Source organism: Amphibalanus amphitrite, unplaced genomic scaffold (genome assembly GCF_019059575.1).
Source record: "Amphibalanus amphitrite isolate SeventyFive unplaced genomic scaffold, NRLGWU_Aamphi_draft 000531F_arrow, whole genome shotgun sequence".
Taxonomy (NCBI): Eukaryota; Metazoa; Arthropoda; class Thecostraca; order Balanomorpha; family Balanidae; genus Amphibalanus; species Amphibalanus amphitrite.
This window is the reverse complement of record NW_024882025.1, coordinates 304,592-327,572: the sequence shown is the minus strand read 5'-3', so window position 1 is coordinate 327,572 and position 22,981 is coordinate 304,592. Positions and strand designations below refer to the sequence as shown.

Here is a 22,981-nt window from a genome sequence, read left to right as displayed (position 1 = left end):
TAAATAGGCATGTTCATTACATGCCCGACTGAAGAGGTGAAGCATGTAATTATTTCATAGAAGCCAATCATCCGCCTAGGAACATTTCTATCAACGTACCAAAAAAGACTTTAATGAAATCATTAACAAACTGACGAAAATTATGTAGGTATGCCTAGTTACTATTCCAGCTCACTGAATAAGATGCTAGCAACTTTGGAGAGGGAATTACGAGGGGGTACTTCCACCTGACTTGTGCACGGCACCTTAACTCTAGCGTCTCTAGCGGTGTGCCAAATTTGGGCGCAATCGGCCCAGTCATTCTCGAGATCTGGAAGCAGTACCCTACTCGTGCACACGGACAAAATGGGCCCCAACTGAGTTTTGCACGGCACCCTACTAGCCGGTCCCTAGCCGTGCACCAAATTTGAGCGCAATCAGTTTAGCCGTTCTCGAGATCTGGAATCGACCACTGCACGTGCGCACGTGCAGCAGCAGCCCAATTACAATATAGCTATATAAAAGCGCTTTTGAAAGGCCTATATCTCTGCAACCGCCGAGCTGGTGCGATTGACTTTCGGCAATTTTTGTAGGACAGCTGCATCCCTTCTACCAAATATAGGATACTCTTCATGAGAGTGACCCCGCTGCACGTGCAAAATGCAAAAGGAAAATGTGTCAAATTTACCATTTCAATAGCTTGGTAATTACCTACTTGGGCGAATTCGCCGAAAGTTGGCATGTGGGTAGGCATCTACCAGGCAATGCATTCCTATGTGCTACGATTAGGGTGCTATTGCACGTACGCACGTGCAGGGGGCGCTTTCAGATCTCGAGAACGGTTAGGTCAATTGCGCTCAAATTTGGTACACGGTTGGGGATCGGTTAGTAGGGTGCTGTGCAAAAGTCAGTTTGGACTTAGTTTGCACGTGCGCACGTGCAGGGTGCCGCTCACACAGCTTAAGAACGGCTGGGCCAATTGCGCTCAAAATTGGCATACCGCAAGAGACCGGTAAGTGGGGTGCCGTGCACAAGTCACTTAGAAGCACCCCCTCGCACTGGCGCATGTGCAGGGCTGACACCGCGCTCGCTCGTTTATCGCCTCCAAAGGCTGGTTTCTCTGTCGCCCGCCAGGCGGCAGACCGGTCGGTGGTCGTATCTGGGCCGGAGTTAGCAGTCAACCGCGGCCTCCGGGCCGTCGGCAGCGGTAGGCCGATAGCCGCGTCAGTGAGAGCCCAGCACCCGACATGAAGTGAGAGTAGTGCCGTCATGCGGCCCGCGCTGCAGCTGTTAGTGCTGCTCTGCCACATCGCCGCTGTACCGGCAGGTAGGAAAGCAAACATCCCGTCGGGCTAGTGTATGTATCCTGCCGTAACTGCGGAGGTAGGGCCGACCTTGGACCAGGTGACGGAGCGTGTCTGACGTACGCCCGAGACCGGTCCGCTGCCTAACATGGTGCTGCGGGTCGGCAGGAGAGAGTGGGGAGATTTCACACCGCGTGGGATCCGTCACCGCCCGCCCACCTCTCCTCTACACAGCTGAGGGCTCTCTCAGCTCGCCGTCGACAGCTACAAATAAGCTGCCAAACACCGGCCGGGCCCGGCACCGGTCCCGCCAACCAAAACATACCGGGGGCGGGCTGAGCTCTCAAGACAGCGACCGTGCTAAGAGGGACGTCCCAGTGAAAAAGTAGGTGGACTCATACTGAGCACCAAGGGAGGTCACAAGACTTGACCTGAGCTGACCTGGTCCTTATAGACTAGCTCTTCTTACTGCAGAGGACTGAATATACCCGATTCCAAGGTGATTTCAGGTCCCAAAACGTCGCAAACTTGAACGTCTCCAAACAAAACATATCGATCAAAAACTGTGGCGCCAGATAACGGCCGCTCATAAACCCCCACATCCCCATGTAATAATTTAGTGTGGGTCATTGCGGTTGGAATAAACAATGATGACCTCGTTGAGTACGATTGAGGCGACGTTAGTAAGCTGGATGATAAGCACTAACAGCTGGCATTTATCTAACTAAAAGGATGGTTGCATGAAAAAATGGACTTGCCTCACAGAGCAAAAAGCCAAATGAACATCTTGCGGATGGCCCTCAACAACTGCAGGACTATGCATGTAAATCAAAGGAAGTTGAAAAAAGCAGAGAAAATCACACAACTTTACATCAGTTACAAGTGAATTAAACTGACCTACCAAAGATCTAACTATCATTGGCCGGGGGAAACGTCTTGGTGAAATTGGCGGCGTTTTTCTTACATGGGGATGTTCGGCAGGCCTGGTATCTGACCCGTCATACGTGGCATACATACATATTCATATCTATACATGCATATTCATATCCATACATATGCAAGGCAGACTGATAATCTCCCTAATGGCTTCCACTGACCCCAGGGCGATGACTGGTTCCATCAACACATCAGACGATCCTGCACCGATGATGTGATATGTTTGTGGGGAGACTGACATCAGCTCTTCTGCCCAGCGGTCAGCTCCACCACAAACGTCAACGGAATGGCATCCAGCCGATAAACGGTCAATGATGTATCAGAGTTTAAGGGTATAGCATCAATCAGGGTGTGGTGCGATGGACCCTCAGTTACCATCCAAAACAGCATGGCACTACAGTCTACTATCCGATCGAGCCGGATCATGTAGGGACACAAAATTCACCCTGCGATTCAGTGCGTCATGGAAGCAAGACTGACTACATCATCCATCTAGGCCATGGAAAGACTCATGTCACTCAAGACATGGTCAAAAACGCTTACCCCATAAGGGCTAAGAAAGACCCACTATTCACATATCTACTTCAATCTGGCCATGAGGACTACCTGCCGTTCACCATGGACGTTATCTGATCTGCGATGATCATGAAGGGATCCCAGGTCATCGTTTGTTCCTTCCAACCCCATCGCCCCAACCCGGATCTGCTGACGGCAGGGCGACGTTCATTAGTACAGCGAGTCCACCGGCACTCCAGCTGCATCTAATGAGATAATGGACGCTCTATGCCAGCGGGCGTGGGCGTGCAGCAGAGACCCGTTAGCCCATGGTTCAAATTCAACCGTCCGAGTCCGTGCGCGGTCCGGACCAATCAGGCAGAAGCAGCTGCAGTTTGCAGCGCTGCGGAACGGCAATCAGCACTAGCCTCGACTGGCTCCCACACTGGGAAATTGCCGGTCCGACATGAGACCTCCACATTCAGTCCAAATTATACCCTCAGGTTCAGTCCAACATTGGACAAAGGCGATTCAGTCGTTCAGTAGACCTTCATATAATGTAGTTGGTCTATAATACTATTGGTCTCAAGATATTGATATGGGGCCCAGGCGACCTGTAGTTCGGATGCGATGAATACCCTCACCCTCGCCACAACTCGAGTGGGGGGGGGGGGAGGAGGGGTGCACTCGGCCCGAGCTGTGGCGAGGGTAAGGGTATTCACCGCATCAAAGCTACAGGTCGCCTGGGCCCTTAGCTTGAGACCAATAGTCAACGGATCAATAATAAAAACACTCTTCAGTGGTTAAGCCCTAAAACAAACCTCCGTTAACACTCTGTCCGGATGCCAGGCCGGACCTGCAGCAGACCCTCGCCGACCATGCAGCAGTTCGCTCGGTCCAAGTCAGTAGATCCTATTTTTGTCTTCGCCCGAAGCCGTACAGTATGACCCCATCGCCATCGACCATCGATTCCCTCCTGGAACTCCCGAAAGTCGATCGCTAAAGTCGACCCATCCCGGCACCATGATTAGCAGCAGGATCAAATCCCGGGCCGGCAGGCACATCATTAAGTCCTGCCGGTTGAATTATAACGACGAGTGCAACACTGAATCCGTGTATCATTTAGCGTGGAAAGATTCATGAAATAAAGCCCGTAACATGGAGGACCTCTGACAGGATATCTCAATATCCCAACAAGCCACTTAAGATGATCTCACAAAATCCCCCCCCCCCCATCAGGAATTGAGCTCGGGCCTCGGGTCATCCTCAACGTTCAGTCTTCGCCTTTGCTCGTGACAGGCCCCGTCCTAGGTCACATTCAGGGGGCGGCACCGGACAGCGGCGGCGGAAGGGGGGGGGGGGGGCGGCAACGTTCGATAGCGCTCGATCGGGGCCGTCGCCCGACCTCTGAAGATGGCAGCCCCGGCGCACCGAGTTGTTTCCAGTGGAATATGTGCGTGAGTTGAATCCTGAGCTGGTGCTCAGTGGCCAGTGCCTTTTTAGTCCTCGCAGTCCTAGCCTCCTCAATTCGAGGTCGGACCGTCTCGAGGTTACGAGTCCTAAGCTCTCAGTAAGTAGCTGTGAGGGATGTGTGGATGGAGACCGGACTATTCACTCTCCTGTGAAGGAAGCGATCAAAGTGATTGGTCCACCCACGTGATAAGCAAAATACCTGATCCTAAATGAGGCTCTGCAGATAAAGCTGCTGGCCTGAATCGGCATGAAATTGGTCAGATTTGTTCAACCACCCATCCGTGACCAGAATTGATTACATCCGGTCTCCCCGGCAATCGACCCCGTCTCTCACCAAACGCACATGCTGGCATGCCTCCGCCCCACGTTACGTTTTTTGTTTCTATCACTGCGCGGTGACAGTCCTTTCACAGTGCAGTCCGCACCGCATCCCAGTCTGACCTCCCCTAGCGCGGCCAGCTCTGCCCGACGACAGGCGGTCAGAGAGACCCAGACGCACACAAACTCAGCGTCCTAGGCGGGTCTGCATTATGTATGAGCGGCGACAGTCGCAGACACCACGCTCACCGAACTGTCCAAATATGTCGGCCAGTTTGAAATGTCTTCCAGGCCCGGCATTGGTGTGGTTGTTGGTCAAAATGGAGGCTTATTTTAGATATTGGATAGATAGACTGGGGGGTCAGAAGAATACAGAATAATACCAGTAATGTCAAAATAAATCAGATAAACAATCTGCAAAGACTGGGCACAATGGAAAGGCGTAGACGTTCTACCACCAACTACTCTATTCCACCCTGCAACAGACTGGTTTCGGCGCTCCCAACTCGTACCACGCCGCAGTGGCCAGCTCTGTCAAAGCGTCGTAATTAGAGCGGAGCGGAGCAGTCCGGTCCTGCCAGCGTGCCCAGGGTCTGCGTCACTGAGACTGCCAGACGCCCGGTCATTTGAGCGACGCCCATTAGCTACGACTGTTTATAGCTGAACCCTGCCCCGCTGCAGGCCGCCCTCCAGTGCGGCCCTGGCGTGCCCCGTGGTAAGCACTGTGGCCGTCAGTCCCACAGGTGAATTCGTACACGGTTGTAGCCGCGCTGACCAACCCCCGCAGTCCGCTAAGTACGGACGCTATCAGTCTCGATCGCCGAGCGCTGAATGCGGCCGGCGCCACCACCACCATACCAGTCGAGTGGCAGTGACAGCGGCCGGCGGACAGACATTCGCAGTGGTCACGACAGTATGGTGGGGGTCGGGAGGGCGGGGAGAGGCAGTGGGAGCGAGAGGGGGCGGGGTGGGTCGGAGCGGCGAGCCAATATGGCGACCTTGGCCGCACCAACGCCAACGCTCCGTCAAAACAGCTCTGCTGCTCTGCGGCCACCGCCGCCGGATAGGAATAAATCGAGCGGGCGCACCCCGCCGACCATCTCAATGCTCCGAGTCGGCGAGATATGGATCCGAGTCGGGCAGTAATTATCCGATAGTGGCGCTATCTCGGACAAATCACCACGCGTAGGAGGAGAGCGGTGGAGCGTCCGCCCACTTCTCGCCAACACCACGCGGTCAGTGCACAAACTCCACTCTGACAGCACAAACACAGCGAGGCGACAGAGCAATCAGCAATAACAGACTTAGTGTGCTGCTAACACAGTACTGAGAGCAGACACCGCGCCGCTAGACTCAACCGAACCGGAAAGAGTCAGCCCCGCCCGGCACTGTCTACCGTCGAACAAAGTCGCGCTGACGATCTATTTGTTGGCCACAGAACAGCAAATGTCGCTCGACGACAAACGACGGTCGTTTGCGCACCTATGACGTCATCTGTTAGAGCGGTTTTCCGAGCACAAAAGGAGCATTGTCCGGCACAAAAACGGTGTTGGACGGGGTTAGCGACAACGGAAACGGGTCACTGAAAAACGGGGTCTGTGTGGCAGATCACCCGTCCAAACGGCGTCCAAATTGGCCCAAAAACCGCCGGCCGACCGGGGCCTGACGGTCATCTAACGACTAATGACGTCTGTCAATGCTATCTGTTAGCATTGACACTCATCAGTCACTGGTAATGATTATTCCATAATTGACCAGAAACGGCCATTATTGGTATATTTCGAGCCCGCCTACATCCCAGAGGCCAGCGGGTCGAGGTATAGCCGGCTTCAGGGTCGCGTGACAAGGATGGCGTCACAGAACATCACTGTTAAATGACTGTAAGTTGCACAGAGGCAGGTCAGGTCAGGTCAGGCCAGCGTCGCACAAGCTTATTTTCAGACTGATCTGATGTCACGAAAATAGACGCAGAGCAGAAACGAAGTCCGAAACGACGCGCGACGCCCGCCGTGTTAAAAACCGCCGTCCTACGTGCTGGTTACGACTCCGGCGGGTAAATATTTACATATACACAGCGTGGCGCCATGTCGCCATCTGCGGCACATCAGCAGCCACTCATGGAACGTGAGATTCGCCACCGGATTCACCGCAGACGGCGCTGCGGGGGCGGCGGACGAACCTCTCAGTACCAGCCGCATTGAGATGTCACGGGATACATCAGCAGACTCACGATGTGGTCAGACCGTGGCATCGCGTGATGGTACCGTGACACATTCCGTGGTGCAGCGCCGACGCCCAGCGGGAGGTCACGCGAGTGACGGGAGCGTGACGTTACTCGCACGTCTGAGGGCACGCGAGCCATTCCTCAGAGTCGAAAAGGTCATCCTATAGTTAGCCGAGGACGGTTACCCTTGTTCGTTCTCAATCCCGGTCTCATCATCACAATTGAGCATCTCACACTGGCGCCCCTCAAGCTCAGAGCGAGCTTTTCAGGGCATGTGCACCATAGACCACTGGAGTTGAAAAATCAATCGACGCAGTGAGACTGCAGTGGAGGCGGTGCCACTCCAAGCTCCAAACTCGTGCCTCCAAACTCCAAACTCGGCCGCACAGGATGCGCGTCAAAAGCGTTTACAACATTTCCGCCCGGCCAGTGTGGCGGAAGTCCAGTGTTCTAAAATTGGATTTTGGTTGGGTGTGGCGATGGAGAAAGGAAATTCCTAGGATGAGAAAGAAGGAAGTAAATACCAAAAGTATTCTCGCAGAAGGGTGTAACGCCCTTTTGCACCATTTGATGAAGCAAGATTTCATGTCAGGGTTTTGACAGGAACTGAAAGAAAAGTATGTGGATGCATCGACTGCCAAGTGATATGTAACCTGGCTGTTTGAATGCATGAAACATTTTCTAAAGATGACATAGTGTCACTTTTTCTTATTTTTGGGACGAAAATATTATCTCCATTAGGTGTGATTTTCCACCCAAAATTCTGAAAAACGGAACACTGGGGGGGGGGGGGTCACTGGGCACTGTGCCTTGGGTCGCACCGACTACGAGGAAACCATGTATCATCGACGAACTTCTACCACAAAACATTCATGGAAAAATTGAGGATAGGAACTGGTGTCCCATGCAGTGGTATGAGCATTAGTCACTACATCCCACGGCCACCTAGCAGCCCGCAACGGTTTTAACTAAATCTCTACTGAGCTGACAACTGACTCACACAGCAGGTGGAGTGGAATGCGGACATTATGTGAGCCCCATATCCTCGACATGTGACACCCGCGGCGCTGTGGAACGCTGACTCTTGTAACCTACTCCCCACCTGTGACACCGCCCCCCCCCCCCCCGCCGGCGGTATTCACTACTGACCCCTCCCCCTGTGACCACCAGATGTGGACGGCATGCAGTGTTACAGCTGCGGCGGCCTCGTCTCTGACCAGCCCGGTCGCAGCTGCGCCGAGTTCGACGAGGCGCTCTCCTGGTCCCTGTTTGTGGTCACCTGTCCCGAAGACCACATTTGTGTCAAGACATCGTCCCTCTACAGCGGTGAGGAGGACCGTGGGTCATGGAAGGGGGATGGGGATAGTTGGATCAATGTTGGGAACTCGAGAAAATCAATGGTTGGACCGGGGCAGGGAATGAAACGGAGGGGGGGGGGGGGGAGGGGAGGAATGGAAGTCAGGGCGCTGGCCAACGTCGCTGTGGTCGAACCTATGGTGAAGCTGGCAATGTGAGGTCAGCTGCCAATGTATGTGTGTTATAGCAAATATGACACCATTTGTGACCCGAAACAAGACATTATCTCATGTCGATCTAAGTCACGCTGCTTGCTGACGCATCCTTATTTCCCGCCTTTCTCTACACGATCTAACCGCTACCTCACTCCTTCCTTCCAGGCGAGTTCCGCGGCTGCGGCGCCCGGCAGTCGTGGTACGGACTCAAACACGAGCTCGGCTGTCGCGAGGCAGACATGCCCGACAGCCAGACGCAGTTCTGTTTCTGCGACACTCCGCTCTGTAACGCGGCGCCGTCCCAACGGACCGCTCCCGGCCTCGGCACAGTGCTAACTGTGGCAGTGATGGCAGCAGCCGGGGCGGGTGTTCTCAGGCCACATCGGTGACACGAACAGATCGCCCCAGAGGGACATAAGGACGACCGCAGCCCGAGCTTGCTAAAACTGCCGACAAGGACCCAACGGTGACATGTATCGCCGTGGTCAGAGAGTGTAAGACAGGAGTGACAACCAGTCTACTACACTCACAGTCTACAGACACCGAGCAAAGGGACCGCCTAAGGCAGGCGCCGTGGGCGGCGGCTGCGTGGGAGAGGAGTGTGAATCACCTCGGGCGACCACCGCCCCCACAGCAGGACAGCGAACCACGGGGTGGCCAGAGGCGCGACGGACATAATGTGACAGCGAAACTGGCATTAACACGTGACAGTGACGGCTGACGGCTGTCACGGAATACCATCCACACAGCAAAGGAACGACTGTGACTGACATGACATGTCAGTCACAGTCGTTCCTCACACATTGTGTGAGACACAATCCACAGCTGAAACCGAGGCATACTCGTAAGAGTCATAAGTCACTACTGTGAAGCGGTGATGTAAGCCACGCCACAGCCCGGTCGTGCCGCTCTGGGGGTTTGACTCTGAATAATGCGGGCACGGATCATATCGCTAGGGGGTCTGAATAATGCGGTATACCCAGAACGACACTGGGCGACTAGTGTCACCGACCACCCCCGCCGCCCCACGTGGTGCAGCGGGGGGGGGGGGCGGGTCGGGGTGGCGGGGCGGATACAAAAACGTGATAGCGGTGCGCCCAGTGACGATATCAGCTGACCTGCGGTTTGCAGTGGGCACCACCGATCTAATATTCAGTCACACTGCACGCAGTGGTGATGCATTGCCAACAGTCATAACCTCAGTGATTGTGGTTGTTTTCGCCTCTACAAGTCAGTGTATGTATGCATCCGTGTATGAAGTTGGATTTGAAGGGAGGGGCTTCTTGATGACGCTTACGAATATATGTGACAATAACAGAACACAAACACACCATTACTAACCGTGCGACACGCGTGAAAGCCAGCCCTCTCTCCACATCAAAGCCCGCAGCCAACCCGACGCAGATCGGACGTGCCTCCCGCTGAATGTGCGCCAAACGAGCTGGCAGACCGGGCTCAACTATGAGCAATCTCCCCGAAAAAATCTTCTCGGGAGCTAAACTAGGGTGTGGGATAAACACCTTCGCTTGCCAGAGACAGGCTTACTCAGTTCGGCTGGGTTCGCTTGATGACGTCAGAGGAGCGTCATCAACGATCTAAAAAAGGCATCAACCGTCGATATGAACTACAGAAAGGAAATGAATCCAAAAAGCATTAATCCTCAGCTGATGAAAACCGAGATGAGCTCCGAATGTACCATATATGTAACCGGACAGAGGTCTGTGCCAGAATCGCTAGCCCAAATACCGCCATAAAATAGTCGAGCATAAACGAACGTATCTGCTGTGGTAAACACTGGGGTTTGATTGCGGGCTCGCGTACTAATTTAGCTGATAAACGGTGACTGGCAAATCTGGTCAATAATCACCGCCCGCGCGGCCAGTCAATCGCAAAGTTAATTGTCATTTGAAAAGAACAGAGCTCCACGCACCAAGTCTAGAGGAGTTTTCAATAGGAGATGCTTGTGTCTTTGAAGTGAATAAATTGTTCGACTTAGATCACCAGCGCTCACCCGAATGAACCAGCCCCACTCGCGTCAGGTACGGACTGTCCGGGAGAGGTACTGCAGAGCAGAGCCAGAGGCGGTGGCCGCAGCTGTACTCACGGGCGCGTTCTGTCGGTTGTGGTCCCGCAGATCCAGCGCCCGCATCTTGTAGATGAAGCCGCAGGCCAGGCCGCGCTCCTGCGCGTGCTTGTTGATAATCATGGCGTCCTCCATGTCGTAACCCTGCCGGACAGAGTCGCGGGACGGACGTTAGAGGACTGACAGTATGCAAGGGACACAATACAATGGGATGGGACAATGGGATTCCTTTCCTGCACTGGCCTGTTAGCAGATTTCCTCTTCAACTCAATATTAGCCTGACAAAAACTATATGAACTTACACGCACTATTAAGAGCTAAGCTCACTGCGATGTGCCAGTGTCGCCAGCCACTGACTATCCGCACCATCCGAAACCAATCACTGCAACATCCCAGCTGCACCACATGGAGATCCACATGCCTGCACTCACCGTGTACGAGATGACGGCCACGATGGCGTTTGTGCCCTGTCCAAAGTCGTCCATGGCCAGCGCGTCGTGGTGGGTGGGGCGAAACAGCGGCGCGTGCGGCGTCTGGGGACACAGTAGTCCGGGGTCACGGCTGGGGCCGACGGGGTGGCCAAGACATGTCAGTGTGGTGAGAATGGTAGCGAGTCGGAGGCGCGTGAGCGAGTAGCATGTCCACGGAAACGAATTACCAACAGACCAAAACAGCATTTTATCTAAAATAATTCAACTTAAAAATGTGCACTTGAATGGAAGACATACGTACGGAAATTCCCCCGGCCAGCATTTAACCATACTACGTATAAGTTTGTCCGAAGATAGACAGATTGCTTTGCCCCAAAGAGTACATCCAGACACCAGCGGCAAGTGTCCCACCCGTACGGACCTGCAGCCGGTAGAGTTTGTTCTCACTGCAGGCCGGCCAGTTGTGTCTCGGAGTGCCCATCGTCTGCTTACTCATCTGGCACTGGTACATGTTTCGGGGCGACTGGTTCAGGTCGGAGAGCGGCACCAGCAGTCCCAGACTGGAGAGCAGCGAGGTATCGGCCAGCTCCGCGTGAGAGTACAGCGCCAGGGACTGCAGCGGTGATGGTAGAGGAGGGTCAGACCACGCGCAATACACAGACAGCCGCATGGTGAGAGTACAGCGCCAGAGACTGCAGGGGTGATGGTAGAGGAGGGTCAGACCACACGCAATACACAGACAGCCACATGGTGAGAGTACAGCGCCAGAGACTGGATGGGTGATAGTGGAGGTTAGAGTACGGGGTTAAACGTGGAGGTCAGCAAGGTATTGCGTAGGGCGTACAGAGTGTACACACTAGACAACCTTAGACGATTGGCGAAGTCATCGCCGCAGGTCATACATAACATACTTTGAAATGTGCACCAGCTTGGAGGGTTGTATAAAAAAAAAAACAGTTATGTCTCTGGCTCATTACATACGGAACTCTTCCTACCCCAGCCGCGGGTACCAGCGCGCGCTCCACGTACCTCTGTGGGCACCTCTCGCAGGTTGACGGCCACGTTCATGTACACCTGTTCCAGCGTACCGATGTACTCCACCTTCTGACACGCGAGGTTCAGTACTGGTCGCATCAGGCGCGCGTCACTCGAGTACAGGTACAGTGCAGGGTACTGTCCGCCGGGCCCGCGGGCCGGGATCAGCGCCACCTCCAGGTACTGGTACACCTGGTGAGGAAAAGAGGTACGTTAGTATGTCAGGTACGGTACTCAATGACAGCCGGGTGTGTTAAACATAATATATGCCTGATGATTAGACAGAGCAGAGATATGGTAACCAAATCAGGGATCAGACACTAGGAAAGATCAAACACGAACAACTTGATAGCCCGGCAAATTAACATCCTAACTTATGAAGCATGAGCCCTACAGGTTACCCCAGAATCTTCTCAGGCACATAAAGCTAGCAGGAATCGACCAACACAATACACGACACTTGTTACCGACACCCCACACCAGTGCAGCTGCTGCAATAGGGCTCAGATCTAACATCAATCCACACCCAAGCATAGCCTATGTCTCCGCCGGCGTAATTGGCGATCCTCACCTCTCCGTGACACTTCATGTGCCGCAGTTTGTTGACGAGCCGCGGGGCGGCGGCGTGGCTGACGTACCCAATCACGGCTCCGTCCAGTAGAACCGTGTAACACTGCCGACATAGGGCGAGGGTAGTAAGATCGCGTCCGTAGACGGAAACACACCGGGTAGCTCACAAAACTACAAGGGCATTCGCCGGGTCAGGTAGCTGATGGCTCATTGGTACTGAAAGTGTAGCCAGGGCTGGTCAGAGCAGAGCACACTTAAAAGTAATACACCTGGGCCAAATCTTACCAATGCCGTAGATAGGATTTTGCAGCACTGGCCGGAGTTTACGGCACTGATATCAATGATATCCTTTTTATTTACATCCAGCTAATCTTTTCCAATGAATTTGATAACGCGAATGATTATGAATGTTGCCCAAACGAATGAATAAATGAATGCTGAATAGTTTTGAATGTTACCAAATGCCGTGAATGCGCATTCACGGCATTTGGTAAGATTGGGCCCAGGTTTACAAGTTAGCTACAGGGACATCCGATGATTGCGGGTCAGTGTTAGCATGGTAAGGAAAGGTCAGACCGCGCCCCTAGTCAACATTCATCTCCAAGGCAATGATGTTCATACGGCCTGGTTGTGTCATGTCGCGTCTACCATGACGACTAACGGTACCATGACTACCGTGACAGCCTGGTGTTCACCGTGACGCACCTGTTTGGCGGGCCGCGGCTGCGTGACGGGCGTGACGCCGAGCGCCGTGACGGTGGCCGTGATGGCGGCCCGGTCCGGCTGGCCGGCCGTCACGTGGCACGTGGTGGTCAGGTGGTTGAGCAGGCCGCAGGGCGCGCCGTCAGGGGTGTGTACCGGGCAGATGAAACCTGATGGAGACCGGCGGGTGGCGGTCAGATGGGAGTCATCGAATATAAAATGTCACATTTAGCCGTGAAACCGGAAAATTATTCTGGTTTACCAAAATAAACTGAGAAATGATAATTTCTCGAACGAAAAATAATAATTATTATTTATTTGTGCATATCACCATCAAATGTCTACGTCAAAACCATGACATCGAAAGCATTTCAAAAAGCCCACTCTGTAAATAATAAAAATATAAAACTGCATCGCATCTCGCTTCATGACACTGCTCCTCCTTATTGACTCGCTCAGTCTCTCACCCCAGGCCTCTGGCAGCATCTGCCGCACCGCTGTGGTGCGCATGGTGGAGAAGAACGAGCCACGGTGGATGGTGCGGAAGTGCGACATGTAGCGCGTGTAGCTGATCTTCTCCGCCGGGACCGAGAGGCCCACGTTGTCCGAGCAGATGATGTTGGGCAGAGCTGGGATGTTACCAGTGCTGACAAATGACCGTACCATGGCGCCGATCGGGTTGAGCTGCTTGAAACAGTGGGCCACCTCCACTGCAGGGAGGGGGAGCGGGACGGTCAAAATCCTAAGTGAGTCGGTATGGAGGGTTCAAATGAGTAGGCGGGGCTGTACGAAGCGGGCAGGTGGGGAGGTGTGTTAGGCTGAGTGTGCTATGACTGTGGTGACAGAGACACTGATAAAAGGATGGCACTCTGTCATCTTACTCACCCGCGGCGCACGACCACAACGAACGGTCGGTAAAGAATGGTTCACGATTGTATGCAAAACAAAGACACACTGAAAAGGTCACCAATTTATGTGACAATTTAGAGAATCCAATATCCGAACCACAAACAAATTAAACGATAAAAGCCATGGGCTTCTCAAGTGCCGGACTCCGATTGCCGACGTCCACTCACTCTCTGTGATGTTGTACTCGGTGGGGTTCTTGTTGTAGCGCTTCACCATCACCAGTCGGAAGTTGCTGCAGAACATCTGCACCTTGTTCTTGATCACCTGCTGGTAGATGTAGCTGCCCTGCTGCGCTTCCTGTGGTGGTACGGGAGAGTGTGTCACCGGTCAGAGCACAAAACCTGAGCCCCGTGGCAACTCACGTCAGGTCACATGCTGGACAACGTTCATGAGATAATAACGAAGTTTTTTACATGCAACCATGAACCAAGACAGCCTACAAATAAGAAAACCAACCAGGGTTACCAATAAATGCATGTCCTGTATTCATACTAACGACCTACCACCCAGTCCAACTTTCAGAGGACGAGCACGCGTCAGTCGCGGATTTCCTAACTCACCCATAGCATGGGGTTGTCGGCGCTCTCCTGAGCACACTCTTTGCGCACGTAGGCGAACAGTTTGCGGATCATGAAGCAGAGCACGTTGACCTTGTCCTCGCCGGAGTTCAGGTGGATCAGCACCGTGTCACTGCGGGGTCAGGATAGGTCAGTGGGGGGTCACTGCGGGGTCACGACGGGTCAGTTAAGTAGGGGTCACCGCGGGACAGGGCGGGTCAGTAGGGTTCAGTGCGGGTCATCTGGGGATCAAGGTGGGCCACTCAAGGTCAGGAAAGGTCATCTGAAGGAAAAGTCAGCAGGGATCAATACTACCACTTTTTTTCAAAATGTTATCAGTTCAGTAATGGGCAAGCAAGCAACGTTAGTACCTACCAGACTGCGATTCGTTGTCGTTAAACTCCCATTAAACGGTTGTTAAAAGTTGAATAGGGTTCTTTGCGCTGTTCCTCCTCACAACTCTTTCCCAACTTCCCAAGCCCACAACCGACCCTCCCCTCCTCTCTCCCAGACCGTCTACCTGCCCGCCGACCCGCCACTCACTGCAGCAGCGCGTCGCAGACAGCCTCGTCGGGCTCCCAGTCGGGTACCCTGCCCAGCAGCTTTCCCCTGTACATGGCTCCCAGGTAGCGCCGCACGCTCAGCTGACTGGTGAGCGGAGTGGCCACCTCGGACTGGACGTCCCGCAGCATCGTGGCGATACAGCTGAAGGAGCGAAGAAAGCAGTCATTAAATCAGAGAAACGCGGTGGGGAAGAGGCTGTTTTATATTGATTTTACCTTCAAATGAACGCAAATATGTAGTGCAATAGCTAAGCTAGCAAGCCTTGCTAGTGGAGCATCGATTTCTAAGAACATGATCACACAAATACATTATCCATTGTGCAGCGAATTAGCGCTCACTGACTTTCTGTAGTAGTCGGAGTCGCCTGGTTCGGTCAGCCGCCGGTAGATGTCTCTGTCGGTGATGTCCATCAGGGCCCGGATCACCAGGATGGGCGAGATGCAGAACCGCTCCTTGCGGTAGCGGAAGATGAACTTGGCGCTGCCGTTGCTCAGAAAATGCATCACGTTCATCTGGAGGCGGCGCAAGAGAGTGGGGTGTATCAAATCAGTGTTTCACCAACACACAAGGACTCATAAACGAAGGCACATTCAGGACGTCCATCGTCCGATATCCAAATTATGTAGGAATTCAGGCCTGTTTTTCAATAGAAAACACGATTCTTAACAGGAGTGTTTCTGTTGGGCACAAACCCTCTGTTATAACTACCTGGAAACAAAAAGCCACGTTACGGTAACGCGAAAAGAAATCAGCAATCAATCACGCCATGTAATAGCCTAGAAGTCATCCTAGCGCCAAACATCACCATGACCTTTTTATATTCCCTGCGTGGATAATCAATGGTCCAAGCGTCCTGCAAACCCTTAACCCAGTCCGACTATTATCACACCCCTCCCCTTTCCCGCGGTTAATCTCATCTACCTACCATATATGTATAATGTATATCCCTCTCTCCCGAACTCCCTTCCACTTTATTCCCCCTCTCACCGCCAGCGAGTGGTCGTCGGTCATGCAGCGCATCTGCACGGCGTGTTCGGTGAACAGACTGCCGTAGCTCTTGTACGAGGTGCGGGTCAGGCAGACCGGGTAGTTGCGCCGGGTGGCCACCTGAGGGGGGGGGGCGAGCACGGGTCAGATTGAGGGGAGAGTACGGACAAGAGACAGACACAGATACTTTAGAGCACAGGTGGATACACGTCCGGTAGGAAACATGAGGGTTCGGCAAACACAGATAAGGCCAGAACAAAAAGAAAAAAGAAAAAATCCAGTGGCATGGCAGATGATGCACACACAAATACGTATTCAACTGTCGAGTCTGCACATTGGCACCATTCAGACATAAAAAATACGCACACAAACACAAACCGAAAAGTAAAATATCCGCACATGGCGACTGGAAAAAAGCCATCAGTCGAGTGCACCTAACTGCTCGTCAATATTGACACACTCAACGCCCTATCCTGCTACACCACAAAGTTTAGCCATCACTGTGCACGTCGAGCCGGGTCTAAATAAAATAACTAGATTAAGTATCACTATTCCCTATCTATCGTAAGCTGACCTGAAGTCTGAGCAGCCGCTCCTGTCCGCGGATGATGAAGTAGCCGCCGAACTCCGAGTCCGTCTCTCCACGTCGGACCAGCTCGGCCGGCGACAGGCCGTGGAGGTGGCACAACTTCGACTGGTGAGGGACACGAGGCAGGGTGGGGTGTCAGAAACAATTGAATACATATAGTGAGAGGGCGAGCTAGAGCGAGGGAGAGTGAGGGAGAGGAGTGGGAGGCTAGAATCAGAGAATGAGTGAGAAGGAGTGACAGAGTGAGAGTGAGAGGCCAACAATCTAATAAAAATACCCGCAACATGCTGTCATGTCCTCACACACTGAACCACCGTTCTAGATCACAGAGCTTATCTTTTTCGTAATACTGTGCCCTTTCCCACTTCATTTCCCTGTTCTAAGCCCTTCCGGTGACACCCCTCCCCTCCCACCCCTCCGTCCAACTCACGCCGACCATGACGGGCACCTCTCCCAGGGATCGGTCCATGGCGATGCACGTGGCCCCGTTCACCGACACGGCAAAGTGCACCACCAGCTGCCCGGTGTAGTCCCTCAGTCCTGTGCGAGCCTCGCTCGGGAACACACGGGCGTCTGTGGCGCCCACGTTAGACATTGGTACACGCGGGGCGGTGATCCTGCCACCCTGAAATGGGGGGGGGGGGGGGGGGGTCACGGAGACGGGCTGGTCGAAAGAAACGAGGAGGAGTTGGGCAGATCAGAACGATTTGATTTGAGAATGTTTCTTATCGTGATTGCAAAAACAACTGATGGTGCTTGACTGAAAAAGAGCTCTGGTTAGCCTAGACAAAATACCTAAAGGTCATAACTAAAATACATTGACCGCAGATAATCGATGGATTCTATTTTGCTTCAATAAAAATGGATTTTGTTTCAATTTCTCAGAATTTGTTGTTCAATTAATCGCAAAGTGTTACAGAGGCAGATGCCTGACACCAGCTATGCTCTGCCACAGTTCACACCGCCGCCTCACCAGCACGCGCAGAGCGACCTTGGTGTTGTCCGGGAGGGCAAACTGCACCGGTGGTATGGCGGCCAGCGACATGGTGAGGCCCCTCTCCACGACATCGTTATAGGCCTCTATGTGAGGCTGCGACAGAGCACGCAACACCTGGAAAACGCAAAACAGAGCGTCAACAGATGCACAACAAAGTAGTGTATGTACTACCGCCAAGTGATCGCTCGGAGACTTTGGACGCCCGTTTGGCGGGGACGTGGCGACGGGGACTCCTCGGTTGGAGGTATCATGTGGGTCTGCCGCTGGGAAGTGGCACAGGAGACCTGTCTCGACTCTCGGGCAGAGGAGCAACGCAACATGTGCTATATCTTTTCCACAAAATGGGTAGTTGGCATACCTTTAGTTCATTTACACTAGCACTATATATTCATTTTAATCATTAGGTACTACAAAAAGTCTGCTAGTTTCTAGCATAGATCACTAAATACATAACTGAAGAAAAAAGTTCAGAATAAAGAAGCAATTATTTAAAACTAAGGCAAATGAATATGCAACATCACTGTCATACCTTGTTCTGAGTTTTGCTAATTTTGCCAAAGTCCTTTGTGAGATTCTCCAGTGACGGTTTGGCTGGAGGCACATAGACTTCTGGTGTGGGCCCCGGAGCCATGGCAGAGCCACCTGAACAGCTGACCTTGTTTGACAGCTAAAGCAACAACTGGGCTGAAAAGAACACTTGTAAGTAGCAAAACCAGCAGAACCTTTTACCTTCCTGAAAGGCAATATAAAACCTAAAAGCAGTGCCTGACTTGCTACCTTAAATTTACTTATTTATAACTCAGAATATATACATGATATAAGCAAAAACATTAGCAATGTATAATTTATAATTATTCATTACCACCTACATTAAAAATACAACTACCCACCCATCTCAAAATTCTCAATTCTCATAAAAAATGCAGATCCTGTCCTGCCAACAGCTGAAATGTCCAGAACTCTAAATCTTTGATTACTACCTAGTACCTACCTAATGAATATTCAAAATATCTGGGACAGACTAATGTCAACCAGGTGTTGTAAGTGTGAGCACATTGAAAATCAGCAAAGACTTAACGATAGGCGGTGTGGATTTGTTTGGAGCTGAGTGAGCTCAAGCTCTGCACTGTGCTGAACACATTGTCCCAGAAAATTACAAACACAATCAAACAATGGGTCATCCAGAGAAGTGGGATTAATGACCTTTCAAAGCCTTCTTCCTTTTTGGAAGTAAAATCTATCACTTCTCTTTTAAATTTGTAGGTAAGCCTTTTTGTTGCAGACTAATGCAAGTTATTCATCCTGACCTGTTGCAGCTCATCATATCCGCTTCCATACTTTGCATTGCAATATCGCCCTGAGGCCTGGATATTTGGAATTTCCTTATCTGTGACTTAAAATCCTGTCAATTCTGCATGTCTCCTTCTCATATGCCTATGACTGATCATGGTTGCCATCTTGACATACATGAAGCACAGCCAACCTAATGTAAATACTAGGTAACCAGCTGGCACCCAATTTAGCTTTAATTGCAAATCAACTTCAGTGTCACACAAAGTGTCTGCAGATGTGCGGCTCCTGAGGTAAAAACGGCGGAGGCTTAGCTAGGTAGCCCGTAACCGCCAATCGGGATGGAGGGAATCAAGCGCCAGCGTCCGTCACCTGATTGGCCATTTAGCCCCACCTTTTTTACCTTGGGAGCCGTGGCGACCACAGACACTTAAAAGTTGAACAGGGCCCAGATGAACTGGAACAATTTAGAAAATCAAGCAGGCCATGTGGGCAACAAAGTTGAAGTGGATGGCCTGGGACGGGCATTTCATTGATTTAAAAGCTAGGCTGCAATCTAACTAATCTTGAACTAAATAAAAACTTTTCACTGTCCGCCACGGCATGAAATCAGCACGATGAAAGAAAAATTAAATGGTAAGAAACGCGACAAAAACACAACAGGGATTACTATATATCGATATAGAATCCTCTTATTTCTCACGCGTGGTTTAGGCACATGTGGTTCAGTGCCAGTGGTCGGAAGTCACAATTTTTCTTATCATGCGTGCAACGGCTCGCGATAGCAGTATAGACAAAAATGACGTCAAAGCCTGTTTGATTTTGACTTTGACGCTTTATCTTGCGTTTTATTCACACTTGATAGCATCAAACAAAAGACAAAAAGCACATAAAACAGAAATGAATTGTGAGACATGAATTCAAATTGCTACAAAGTACAAAGACTGAAAGTGTTAAATGCTATAAATACCTTCAGTACCTACAGAACACGTAATTGTATGTCACAGCTGCGCAAGAAATGGAAGATCACTGTGAACGGGCCCATGTAAGCGACTACGAAATTTTAATTGCTGCGAATCAATGTTGCAGTAGTTTTGTGATATGCCGCGAGTTCACGAATCTGCTGCAGTAAGTCAGACATTCGGCCAGGCAAAATATGCTGATCTGGTAGCGGATTCGCCGAAAGTCTGTATACTTACCAGCACTCAGCAGCAGATTCAGAATTCGCCTGCCCCGAATATACCGGCTGCCGGCAGCGGATTCGCCGAGCCGAATGTTTGCCTACTAGCAGCAGATTCGGACCGATACTTGAGACGCAGTGGAGACGCGCGGTAGAAGTAATATTCGCGAAGCTGCTGCCGATAAAGGAGATATTTGCCGAATCTGCTGATCGGGCTAGTGTTTGTCCGCCGTTGGGACATTCAATGCCTACTGGTAGGTTGCGGAATTGAATTCGGTAGGGAATTCTGACCGGTGCCACCAGTGAACACTGCCCCGCATTGCCGCCACTGTATTTATGTGCCTAAATAATGTCGATGGTTGTCGACTGCGTCTGTTCACCGATCAGTCAGCGGCCCAGTGATCGGTTAATGTAAGCGGTCAGTGATCGGGGCGGGTCACTACCCTGTCAGTGACCTGGTCGCTATCCTGGTCGGTGACCTGTTTACACATTTGTATTCATAATCGACATTCACAGCTGAAATCTCGCTGGCCGAGAACCGTTTTGGAAAACCAGAGCAGCACCGATCGAGTTCATTTTGTCGTTTACAACCACCGGAGTCACGCGGTCTCCCTGCGTCTGACTCGGCGGGTGGAATCCCCGCGTCGGGCGGTGGCCGGGGCGGCGGCAGGCGATAGCCCGCTCCAGCAGCAGCAGCAGCAGTCCGAGGATACATCCGAGAGGCGCCACCATCAGCACGGCCTGTGTGTCTCCGGCCGACATCGGCAGGCCCTCGGTCCAGTGGGCGGCGCAGCTGACCCGGGAGTCGGCGAACCAGAACTGGTACAGGTGCCGCAGCACGCCCGTCTCACGGAGCCGCAGCAGCCTGCCGGCGAGAGGAGGTATAGTCGGGGCAGGAAGTACCGAGCAACGCGGGTGTTCCAACGTAAAGCGGGGAGCTCACTCAGACGGAACACTCATAACTGACGGACGCTCAAAGTGAGAACTGTCACGAGCGCCTCAGACACTTATTCAGCTACATTGATTTTTTTTTTTATACATTTTTGTCGGAATGGATGAATGGGTGGCTATGGGCCCGGGTGCCCCGCTAGGCAATGCTTTTTGGGAATGACACCACGGACCCACCTTGCCCGCGCCCGGTTCACCGGTGATAATTTGGATAATTTGGCCATCTGCCGCAGGTAGATGGCGGCACGGTCCTCCCCGGGTCTAGCGTGGCCCCCTCTCGCCGAAACGCGGGTCAAACGAGTGGAGCTTCCCGACTGCGAACTGCCTGCTACCGAGTTAGGAGATGGACGCCTTATCCACTAGACCACGGGGAGGCCACGGGGATTTATGTCTCACCCGTCTATTGTATAGTGAATACGGTCACTCTCAGACACTCTCAGACACTCTCAGACACTCACAGACACTCACAGACGTTCACCACCTCCGCTCCCGGCCACTCACGCGGCGTTGGCCCTCTGACGGAGCGTTCCGAGACGTTTCCGCAGCACGATGTAGTTGTTGGTGACCGAGGGGCGCTGTTGCTCCAGAGGCTGCAGCACGCACGCGTCCGCTCCGGTGGCGATAAAGTAGTGGCGCAGGTCGTAGTAGCAGAGCACGCGCGGTCGCAGACACTGCCGGTGCGACTCCTCGCTGCCGTCGATGTCCAGGAACTGGTCGCCGGCCTCTCGCATCTGGTACAGGTGCCGCTCGCTCGGATTGTCGCTCTTCTGAAACGGCCGTCGGGTTAGAAAGGAGTCAGCATCTATACCTACTTCTTTTGAAAATTGAGTTGGTTTCTTTTTACGATCCTGTATCGTTTCGCTGGTTAGAATTTACGCCATTTCAGTCGAAATAACCATGTCAATATCTGATTGATGATTCCCGGATCCTAAGTATAGTGCTGACTTCTGTCGTAATGTGTTGGGATAAGAAATCGTATAGATATTTCCATCCGGCATATCTCTGATGATGAACGTTCAATCATTCTTCACTGACCTTCCACACATCGAACGCCGGCGCTTCTTTCCAGGTGGAGAACTTCCAGTCGGTTCTACGAGCGAAGTCGTCCAGGCACGTGAGGGGCTTGGGGTGGTCCCTCACAGTCAATGAGGAGATCAGGTTGGCCGTGTACAGAAACGTCACCATCAGACCTGGATGCCGGACAATAGGTAGATAGGTAAGTCTCGCAAAATATAAGACAAGTATGCCGTCCCGCACTCCTAAGCCTAAAGAAAAACAGCCACATAACCCAATTTAGCATCGTGGAAAAACGTACGAATTGTATGCTTATTTTCCAAGACAACAGCTCTGCCATGCAAAGGCAAAAAGCTACTATGTATGTGAGGTCAGAGTCTGACCTCACATAGTAGCTTTTGCCTTTACACGGCAGAGCTACTGCAAGTCCAATCAGTGAGGCTCATCCGCATGAGTTTTATGCGCATTCCCACCAAAATGACTCACTATGTGACTGAGATGTATCACCGCTGCTTATTCTCGACATAACTGACCGAGAAAGCGTGCGGTGATTGCCACTGTGCGCGCTGCCAGCGAGTCGGGCGCCACCGCCCAGCCCTGTCCGGTGAGCGCCATAAATGTAGCGAGCTGACAGTCGGCCAGTCCGAACTGACGCACAGTGGTCCTGCTCTCGGCCGAAGAATGGTTGTAGTGGATCGTGAACCAGAGAAGAGCGGCCGTGACCAGCAGCGTGAACACTGAAAGAAGGCGGAACACAGGTCAAATAGCACAGATGGAGAGACGGATGCGTCGGGATGATAGGTATGCAGCACCTCGGAAAAAGACTGGAGACGTGCAATGAGTGATACTGGGACTCAACTCGCCTTAACTGTATGATTTAATTAC

General features: G+C 52.3%; 3 protein-coding genes across 6 annotated transcripts in view; 1 reads left to right on the top strand and 2 right to left on the bottom strand.

Moving 5' to 3' along the window:
- Positions 1 to 19,916, bottom strand: part of LOC122393335 (DNA-directed RNA polymerase I subunit RPA2-like) — a 41,474-nt gene extending 21,558 nt beyond the window's left edge. Inside the window, exons 1-17 of one of the 3 annotated variants that reach the window (XM_043389263.1) lie at positions 19,658 to 19,916; positions 18,194 to 18,348; positions 17,641 to 17,778; positions 17,098 to 17,292; positions 16,653 to 16,772; positions 16,079 to 16,198; positions 15,434 to 15,603; positions 15,071 to 15,232; positions 14,531 to 14,660; positions 14,138 to 14,267; positions 13,529 to 13,771; positions 13,065 to 13,231; positions 12,361 to 12,462; positions 11,784 to 11,981; positions 11,176 to 11,367; positions 10,755 to 10,856; positions 10,345 to 10,467 (exon numbers count right to left, since the gene is read on the bottom strand). In XM_043389263.1, the coding sequence (XP_043245198.1) occupies positions 10,345 to 10,467; positions 10,755 to 10,856; positions 11,176 to 11,367; positions 11,784 to 11,981; positions 12,361 to 12,462; positions 13,065 to 13,231; positions 13,529 to 13,771; positions 14,138 to 14,267; positions 14,531 to 14,660; positions 15,071 to 15,232; positions 15,434 to 15,603; positions 16,079 to 16,198; positions 16,653 to 16,772; positions 17,098 to 17,292; positions 17,641 to 17,778; positions 18,194 to 18,295 (2,394 nt within the window). In that variant the 5' untranslated portion in view covers positions 18,296 to 18,348; positions 19,658 to 19,916. Of the gene's footprint in view, positions 1 to 10,344; positions 10,468 to 10,754; positions 10,857 to 11,175; positions 11,368 to 11,783; positions 11,982 to 12,360; positions 12,463 to 13,064; positions 13,232 to 13,528; positions 13,772 to 14,137; positions 14,268 to 14,530; positions 14,661 to 15,070; positions 15,233 to 15,433; positions 15,604 to 16,078; positions 16,199 to 16,652; positions 16,773 to 17,097; positions 17,293 to 17,640; positions 17,779 to 18,193; positions 18,349 to 19,357 lie in introns of all 3 variants that reach the window. The other 2 variants (XM_043389264.1, XM_043389265.1) reach the window with 2 other exon arrangements.
- Positions 1,155 to 10,229, top strand: LOC122393338. 2 transcript variants are annotated; one of them, XR_006258679.1, is made up of 4 exons: positions 1,155 to 1,306; positions 7,900 to 8,055; positions 8,406 to 8,984; positions 9,025 to 10,229. XR_006258679.1 is itself a non-coding variant. In XM_043389271.1 (3 exons), exons 1-3 carry the CDS (start codon positions 1,249 to 1,251, stop codon positions 8,627 to 8,629), a joined length of 450 nt encoding a protein of 149 aa, XP_043245206.1. In that variant the 5' UTR covers positions 1,155 to 1,248; the 3' UTR covers positions 8,630 to 8,984. The 2 variants fall into 2 exon arrangements, 1 of the variants encoding a protein (XP_043245206.1); XM_043389271.1 differs by lacking the exon at positions 9,025 to 10,229 and having other exon boundaries at positions 7,900 to 8,067.
- Positions 19,917 to 21,498: 1,582 nt separating the features above from the next.
- Positions 21,499 to 22,755, bottom strand: LOC122393334 (glutamate receptor ionotropic, kainate 2-like). The gene is made up of 3 exons (XM_043389262.1): positions 22,630 to 22,755; positions 22,118 to 22,272; positions 21,499 to 21,849 (listed from the first exon to the last, which is right to left on the bottom strand). The coding sequence occupies exons 1-3, from the start codon at positions 22,709 to 22,711 to the stop codon at positions 21,580 to 21,582; spliced, it is 507 nt and encodes a 168-aa protein (XP_043245197.1). The 5' UTR covers positions 22,712 to 22,755; the 3' UTR covers positions 21,499 to 21,579.
- Between the last annotated feature and the right edge of the window lie 226 nt (positions 22,756 to 22,981).

Bases quoted from the DNA above. Each gene is read 5' to 3' on its own strand.
- LOC122393338 (XM_043389271.1), top strand. From the start codon at position 1,249: ATGCGGCCCGCGCTGCAGCTGTTAGTGCTGCTCTGCCACATCGCCGCT. The intron at 1,307-7,899 runs GTAGGAAAGCAA...TGTGACCACCAG, and splicing joins CATCGCCGCTGTACCGGCAG to ATGTGGACGGCATGCAGTGT. The intron at 8,068-8,405 runs GTGGGTCATGGA...CCTTCCTTCCAG, and splicing joins CTACAGCGGTGAGGAGGACC to GCGAGTTCCGCGGCTGCGGC.
- LOC122393334 (XM_043389262.1), bottom strand. From the start codon at position 22,711: ATGGCGCTCACCGGACAGGGCTGGGCGGTGGCGCCCGACTCGCTGGCA. The intron at 22,273-22,629 runs GTCAGTTATGTC...TCCGGCATCCAG, and splicing joins AATCACCGCACGCTTTCTCG to GTCTGATGGTGACGTTTCTG. The intron at 21,850-22,117 runs GTCAGTGAAGAA...CGGCCGTTTCAG, and splicing joins CGGCGTTCGATGTGTGGAAG to AAGAGCGACAATCCGAGCGA.